The 8,526-nt window shown below is 41.4% G+C and overlaps 1 protein-coding gene across 2 annotated transcripts; it reads right to left on the bottom strand.

Annotated features, from left to right (window-relative positions):
- Positions 1 to 4,526: 4,526 nt before the first annotated feature.
- Positions 4,527 to 7,509, bottom strand: ntpcr (nucleoside-triphosphatase, cancer-related). 2 transcript variants are annotated; one of them, XM_070840894.1, is made up of 5 exons: positions 7,437 to 7,509; positions 6,747 to 6,909; positions 6,564 to 6,666; positions 5,818 to 6,027; positions 4,527 to 5,246 (listed from the first exon to the last, which is right to left on the bottom strand). In XM_070840894.1, exons 1-5 carry the CDS (start codon positions 7,483 to 7,485, stop codon positions 5,154 to 5,156), a joined length of 618 nt encoding a protein of 205 aa, XP_070696995.1. In that variant the 5' UTR covers positions 7,486 to 7,509; the 3' UTR covers positions 4,527 to 5,153. The 2 variants fall into 2 exon arrangements, with proteins under 2 accessions (XP_070696995.1, XP_070696996.1); XM_070840895.1 differs by having other exon boundaries at positions 5,177 to 5,246; positions 5,768 to 6,027.
- Between the last annotated feature and the right edge of the window lie 1,017 nt (positions 7,510 to 8,526).

Here is an 8,526-nt window from a genome sequence, read left to right as displayed (position 1 = left end):
ATTGTCCACAGATTCTATGGCTGCATAATCACTCACATGCATGAAGAGTTTTTAAAATGCTACTGTTTAGCATTACAAAATACTCAGAGATCCCCCTACAAGATGTCTGTGGGACAGATTAGTTACAGCAGAGGAGGAAATGGCAAAGAAATTGGTCACTTGATACAAATATAGAAGACTGGAATACATGAACAACTAGAACAGGCTAAAAACTTTTGAAGAAAATATAAGAGTGCATGCTTACTACTGAAAACTGCAGGCGCAGACACTAAACAGGCTGAAATGTCCATGAATCATGCGGCAAACCTCCGGATATATAAGTCACGCTATAAACACTGCAGCTTTCTCAAATTAACATCCTATCACATGTGCAAAATAAAAGAAAGAAGAAGAAGAAGAAGAAGAATTGAGTTTTGAATAATCACTGCACCACCTTTCAGTTCATATAGCGGTGCCAAAAATCACAGTGTGGTCTTGGCTCGTATATACGCATACACACATGCACACAGCAGCTACAGCAGCGTATGAAATGGAAACAGCTCGAAAAGCTTTACATTTGTGGTGAAAATTTGTCAAAAGCATCCAGCAGAGGCATTAATCATGGCAGGTCAGCAGTCTGTGAATCATTATTGAGACTGTATAGAGCTGAATGCTGCATGACTCAACCCCTCAAAGTCCTGTAAAATACACCCTACATTTGTTCAGTTTATATACAGAATCCCTGTATAAGTCATGTTCATGCGCCGCTGCAGTGATCTATATGTTCTTAGTGTTCTCCGTGCAAGACAAGTTAATAAACCACAACGACATTCAGGATATGATTGGCAAATTCATATAGTTGCTCCACACGCATATGGCACCTATTTTCTCGATATGCATTGACTACAAACATTTGGGTTTTTCCCTTCCACATTAAAGAGATTTTTTGTGTGTTTTTCCTCTCATGTCAAATTTGGAACGACAGCCACATCCTTTGCGGCCCAGAGGGACGCAGCACCAGCCAATAGATTGATCACCATTGCCCAGATCTTTGTGTCCTCTCTCTGCCCTCTGACCTCCATATCATCTACTGACAGCTCCTACTGCTTCCTTCACAGCTCTGGAGATTTCAGGCCTCCCCTGTAGAGACAGTGATGATCCCCCTCGACTTGTGTGTCAGCACACTCTGGAGGCTTCCTCTCTCAGTGTGGGATTATATAGCGGGGAAGACGGATAAGTGCGCCACAAAACACAACACCAACGCACTTCTCCACACTTTGGTTGTTGCATTTCCTCTGTCTAACCACTACAAACAGCCCACATGACATATGCTCCAAAAGGCGAGATAAGGTCCAGGTTTTGTTATGCAGCCAAGTAAAGAGTGACTCACAGGGGTCAGCACAGTTATTCAAAGAGATCTGGAGATCAAAAGGAGCCATCAAGGTAGGGTAACAGGAGAAGAATGTCCTCGGGCCTCTGCCCCTTCCCTGCTGTACATAGAAAATAGTCCCTGTGCCTTTGGGAGGACGCATTACTCTTTGCAGATCACAGATTTTTACAGGGAAAATGTTAGCGAATGCCCTTTAGTATCATGCAATCCCATCAGATCAAAATAAGTATAGATTTATGTCAGTATTTTTGGAAAATGATAAGTGCTACTTGTTTTATACTTCTCATCCATTATTTTAATTATATAGCAAAGCAAGATTTTCCTTTTTTATTTTCATTCTCGTGCTTCTTTGAGTTTTGATCACAGACTCAAAAGGTAGACTTGCAGGAGGGTGTGCCGGTGGCCTGGACACAGGCTTTGAAATTCAAGACTGTTTGCCTCCAGCAGCCCCAGGGAGCCCATGAAAGTGATGTAATGGGAAGAGTGGTTTCGGAATCATCGGTGGTGGGCAGCAGGGTGGAATAGCAGTTAGGAACCCGGATCAGATGGCTTAATTTCCACAGCCTTGGGATCCTGTTTGACATTAACTGCCCACCTGTCAAGACCAGCGGATCTTAGTTATGCCATTAGCACAATGAGGTGAATTCAAGCTTTCTGAGAACATATCTCAAATCACAATTGATGTGGGCCATGAAAAGCCTTTTGGTAGAAACTGTGAGAACTCACATATCTGGTAAAAACTGACAAATTACCTTGATTTGAGGCAGTATTGCTAAGTATTTACCATGTGCAGACCCTAAGAAATCTGCCATCACAGATGCTAAGAAGCTTTAGCTCCACATCTTTCAATAAATCATGCGATCATCTTGGGAAATAAACAGAGTTTGAAGTCCAGCTTTGCTAAAGCTGGAGCAGGCTTTTGTGTATCTCCCACATGGTCTTCGAACAATATGTCAGATTTTCATCAGCTGTGTTTGGCACTTTGGCCGCTGACTTCTCGGACAAAGCATCACAATGCGCGCCCACCCCCACCCCCACCCCCACCCGTCTCTCTCCAGCTGTCATTGTACCTCCTGGGCTTCTACCACAAAGTGCAATAACTGGAGAGAAATTTCCTCATCTGAGCGCCAGCTCCCCACCATCCACCCCACGACCCCTCCTTCCCCCTCTCCCTCCCACCAGCAAGCTCCCTTTTGTCCTGGATTGTTGGTAAGCTCCTTGCATTTCTGTGTCCTCCATGTGTGGAGGGATAAAGGATACAGGGTGCCACATAGACATCTGTCCCACAGATATGGTGCGAATGCATCTCTGCGATATGGACATTAATTCACTTCATATTCATTCAAGCTGTTCTATATGGCTTTTTGCGTAACACTCCTCCAGCTTAGGACGCATCTATACACTCAAGCCCCCTGACAGTGTGTCCAATTATCACAGTTGCACAATGGTTATATATGAACAGATCACCAGCGTTTACAATGTAAAGTAGCAAGTTTGATGCGACCACTTCTGGGCCATGTTACCATCAAATATAGTGCTCAGATAGAAATGTCTTTTTGAGTATGGGAAGGGTTTTTCTCCTGTGCAGAAAAAGGAAAAATAATCCTCCTCATGGCTTTGAATTCTTTGCTACTGTATCCAATATGGGTGGCCTGATGATATGGAACATTTCAAACACATCGTGAAACTGTAAATCAGTTCTCTGTCAGATGAAGACAGATCAAGTACACCTTCATCAACAATATTTGAACCAGTTTTCCATTACCCTTAGTTGTTGTTAATAACTTATTTACTTCCCTCCTAGTTTGCACGCACTCTCTATATGTGTGAATGCTGATTCAATTTGAGGACATTTATTCAAATAAAAGAACATTATAATAAAAATATTTAGTCGAGCCACTTCACTGTTTTTCCACATATCCCCTGGCAACTGCAGAGGTGCCCCTGGAAACGCCGCTGTTAAGTGATTTGCCAATGCTATCGCAAAATGGACAGCATGGCTGACAGTTACATCACAACACGTCAAATTCAACCACACACACGCACACACACCCTTTGCTTGGCAAAACTGGCAAAGGCTTTGCCACTGTTACGTAACCCATCTGCTACCCTGCTGCAGGGTGCTGAGGATCACCTTCCAGCAGCCCCTTCAGCAGCACTGCTTGGCTTGCCCTAACCATCAACCATACCATCAACTCTAATTGCCCGGGCGAAGTCTGTGCCTATAAAAACAACGCAATGCCATTTTCCATGTTAGTTCAAAAATACGACCATTGCGATGTTGACTTTGAAGCCAATTCAGCGGCTGTGACTGCCGGTTGATCCAGGGGTAGCAGTGACCACAGAACAGATGCTGGCGCAGCAGCACGTCTGACGCAGATCACAGCTGGCAGCTCTTTCTGCAGCCAACCTGACAGGTTACATCAGTTATACAAGAAGTATTAAAAAAAAAACAAGCCAAAACGCCTTCCATGTATTTTCACTTTGAAATGACCTGAAGATGCTTTGGTATTGAAACAAATATCTTTGCCAGAAGGTTTCTATAAAAAAACTTTGATACAACTGCCAGACTTTGGAGCTCACGCCGAGTCCATGAAATTCCACTTGCAGCAAGTCTGTATCTGATCTCAGCTATCGACAAGCTCGAGAACCTTGAACGTTCTTGAACTACTTCAGTCTCTAAAACCTTACTTCATCTATTCCTAGTAAGCCTGTGTATATGTATTGAAGACACAACCACTTCATCTGAAACAAATGCTCATCAGGCGAAAAGTATTGATTTGCCAGCTTTAATTCTCAGCTGACAGGCACAGTGAGCTTCTCCTTTCTTTGAGTTTGACATATCTCACTCTATAGCTGTAAATCCCTTCAGAGTTCTCTTCTGAGCTGTGTCCTTGGAATAAATGCTTCATAAATGCACTCTGACATCTGAAAAATCCTATATTCAGTAGCACTATTTATCCTTTAATGTAATCTGACTGCACATGGATAGAAATTAGAGCAGAGAGCATAAAATCCCTGAAATAAAAGTGAGGCATATTTCTTTGTCCTGCTCAATATGAAAACATGATTGAAGCCGATGAACACTTCCATTTTTAAATATGAGAGAAATATCAGAGAAAAACAAAACAATTGTTGAAAGACAATAACTGTTTATTTTAAATTTTTTTGTTCATGGTGGCAGGTGAGTGAACCATGAAAGGATTGGACATGGCTGTTAAAAAATTGATTGATGGCACATCCTCAGGTTGACCAGACAAACACAAGGGAGGCTCACATAGCAAAGAACTAAATGAATAAACAGGGGCACTGCTCTGCAAAAAAGAAAAGCAGTACCACTTGTCCTTTTGAAACAAATGAATGTTAGATATTAATAAATGAGCAACATCGCTGGACTCTCTACAAGACCAATAGCTAAATAAAAAATAAAACAGGGCTGTCTTTAGGATTGCCAGCCTTGCTGTGAGAGCTCGGGGTATTTACACACTAGCTGAATAATTCCCCCACTGTGTTCCATCTCACAATCAATTATTCAGCATGCAATCCATTTTAAGGCTGTACGAGAAATAAAAAAAAAAGAATTGTGTACATAAATACATGCATGTGACACACTAACTCTTCCAGCAGCTCGGCATGCCCTTCAGGTAGGGCCACAGTCCTGTTATGAAGCGTGAGTGGATCCACTCTAGTCGTGATCTGGCTCTGTGTGCTGTATATATGCGCTGACACAAATAAAACTTGTTGTCAGCGCAAAAACGCACGCAGATCGCAGGGTTTTCCCCTTTTAGTGGCTCTGGATCTCAACATTATGTTTCAGACAATTTTGTAGTGCTGCTAAAATGTCTTGCAGAATAGCATTTCTGTTCTCCTTGGTCACCTAAAGTGGAAAAAGAAATAAGCAAAAATCATTAAAGATGGCAAGATAATGTAAAATTATTCAACTTGCGCTGCCGGAGACGAGTAACATGATAACAGATGACTTTCCCTGTAGGATCTAAGCCTCCGAGAACACACTGTTCACTTGGAGATTATCAAACCAAATGTTGTAAACATCTAACCTCTGACCTACTGTCTTAAAAGTAAAATTACCAATCATACATTTGGCAAAAATTTTTATGCTGCCTCTTAACCTTGTTTGATATAACAACAACCCTAGCATAGAGAGTATTTTGCATGACAATATCCATAACTGAGTCTTCCGTGATAAATTATTTTGACATTTGAGACCACCCTTTGTTGTTGAATCAGTCACGCATGATTTAGACTTAATCCTGCTATAGCAAGGGGATAATGCAGGGCATGCCCCTTCTGCGCTAGTAAGCAGACTGACGACCCTCCTAAGACCAAGTGGATACAGTGTAAACACAGCGCTATAGCTATTGTTGGACTTAAACTGACCTAAATATCTCCCTTTTCCCTCCCAGAGAGCGTGCTAGTGTTGCACTCACAGTGAAGACCGTGACATCTCTCCTGCTCCGCACCTCTTCCACGAGACCCAGCGGTTTCCCCTTGGGGATGGGGATGGTGCCCAGGATGGTGCAGGAAGAGCCGTCTAAGGTCTGTCTCACTGCCCTGATGAACGACTGGCTGAAAAGCTCCATTTTGCCAATCTCGTCGATGACAAACACCTTCCTGCTGCCCCCATCTGCCGACCCCACCTGGAGACCAAGAGAGTTAGCATTAAGCAATACCCCCTGTTTAGAAATAAAAGGAAACCAGGTCAGTTTGGACATTTATTGATAAGAAGAATAAATAGGTTTCATTGGTGGCCATGTGGGAAACGCTCATCATTTTAATGTCTCATGTATGTACGCATCTCACCGACTGATTGTTTGCCTGTGACTGTTTGCATGTTAAACGCAACGGGTGATCTGCAGTGATTACAGAGACGCTTCAAGTGAGATGAAAGTGGAATATGTGCCGCCAGGGCATAGACACCTTCCTTTACAGCACTCGTGTGGGCGTCTCTCCAGGCTCACTTTACATGCTGGATTAATCACGGTCAGTGACAGCCAGACGGCACCACGAACACTAAAAATGTCACTCTGGAATTTATGTGTTTGCAAGCCTCCAATTATTCCATCAATTCTGAGAAAATCAATGCTTTGATGATTCGTTAAGTGGGGAGAAAAGGGAGTGTTTTGCTTACTGTGGCCTATTGATGAGGGTGAAAAAGCATGTGCTGCTGTCTTACACTTCTGAAGAGGGGGAGGGCCAGGTTTTCAAACGACGGCAAGTCAACCACATACTGTCCGACTGTGTATTCCCGTCTGCCATGAGACAAGCCGGGAGCGTCTCTGTAAGTTAAAATAAGATGAAGGTTATTTAAAAGAAGAGAGCAGGTAGTTGGATGTGGATAGGGTGACAGCCGTGCTACCTGATTCTGGACAGGTGGCCCCTCTCTCCTGTCACTGTGACTACATCAAAGCCGACTCTCCGGCCTCCCTCTCTGACCTCTTCTGTGTAAAACCCTTCCACTGCCACTCCTGAGGACACCAAGGCTTCACAGGCTTTCTGGACCAGGGTGGTTTTACCCACACCTGTGAGCAAAACAAGGGACAATGTACAACAACTGTAACATCACTGTGCAGCAGAGCTTTACTGTATGATGTTAGGACATGTTTAATCCAGACATGTTAGCATCCTTCCTGCTTAACCATGAGTCTCACTATGCTAAATGTATATAACTATGATACATATTTGAATAGGAATGAGTCATACAGTTAAAATAATGTCTGAGATTGATTATTCAATAATAATATATATATATATATATATATATATATATATATATATATATATATATATATATATATATATATATATATATATATATATATGTATAATAATATATCTTGGGAGGGATCTACAGCAACAGCACATATAGCTGGTTACCATAAAACAGTACCTCTATAATTCGATGTTATCCGGACAAAATAGCTCAAACAAGCTAACTTTCATCATGACCAACGATAACATTTCCTGACTGAGACAGCTGACTGACTGTTCTGGATTTACACCGACTTTCACTTCAATAGCAGCCAGCACAGCGGGTGTGAAGGGTTACCTGGAGGTCCTGTGAGAAAAACGTGTTTGAACATTTCAGTTGACACCATTCAACACGCCGCTGCAGCTCTTCCGTACACATGGACGTCACGCATGCGCAGTGGGCACTACAATCCAGAGCAGGCCAGCATAGTTGTGCTAATGTAGATTTAGACTTCTTTTATTGACCCCCCATAGGGGGAAATTTACATGTTACAGCAGCAACAATAGACAAGAAAGAGTGAATAAAAGCAACATTGGAAAATAAAGCAATAGCAAAATAAATATGTGTTGTGATGATAAATAAATATTTACACTATGGAATATTTACATTACGGAATATTTATACTATGTATCATAAAAATAAAATGTGAAATGTACAAGTATGGACAGGAATATCAAGGAGTGGAATGATATGAATGGAGGTTTTTGTCTACATAATGAGTAAATCCAACATCAGTAGAAAACATAATACAATAGTTAAACAAGTTCTAATTTATAACCATTAAATATTTAGGTTTAAAGGGTCAACTATGAAAAACATTTATGTATATGATGGTAAAACAGCCCTACTTTACTATTAGCAGCGCTAAAATAAGTATAAATATGCTCTACTTAAGTAAAAGGATCCATGTCACAAAAATGTTTTATGAGTAAAAGTACTCATACTGTGAAATGGACCCTGTCAGCGTCTGTTACATTATTTTATTGGACTAACATTAAAATAATATGTAGTCTTGATATCTAAGATCTAAATATACTTAAGAAATATATAATCAATAATAGTACTAATACTAATAATGATAATAGTACATTTCCATTTCTGCAAACTAGTAAGGTTCAGTCATCCCACTGAAAATACTGTTTTTCTTGTTGAATAATGTCAAGAGAAAAATGCAAAGTAGCAGGTGGTATTTAAAGGGAAAACCCTGAAATCAGGAGCTGCCCTGGGAGCTCTGGGGGATTTTCAGTGTGTGACAGCTCCACTGGAAACGAAAGCTCATAAATTAAATGATTTGCATAGACGGCGTGCATGGAGAGATTTTCCATCCTCTTATAGGTTACTGAGAGACTCATGGTCCAACACTTAATGCAAATGGACAGTAGCCTCA

This window comes from Pempheris klunzingeri, chromosome 12 (assembly GCF_042242105.1).
Source record: "Pempheris klunzingeri isolate RE-2024b chromosome 12, fPemKlu1.hap1, whole genome shotgun sequence".
NCBI lineage: Eukaryota > Metazoa > Chordata > Actinopteri > Acropomatiformes > Pempheridae > Pempheris > Pempheris klunzingeri.
The sequence above is the reverse complement of the archived record's forward strand: the minus strand, read 5'-3'. Positions and strand labels throughout refer to the sequence as shown.

Coding starts and splice junctions, on each gene's coding strand:
- ntpcr (XM_070840894.1), bottom strand. CDS start 7,485: ATGGTGTCAACTGAAATGTTCAAACACGTTTTTCTCACAGGACCTCCA. Junction 6,910..7,436: donor TTTTCTCACAGGACCTCCAG/GTAACCCTTCAC, acceptor TTTTGCTCACAG/GTGTGGGTAAAACCACCCTG. Junction 5,247..5,817: donor GAGATGTCACGGTCTTCACT/GTGAGTGCAACA, acceptor TTTCCACTTTAG/GTGACCAAGGAGAACAGAAA.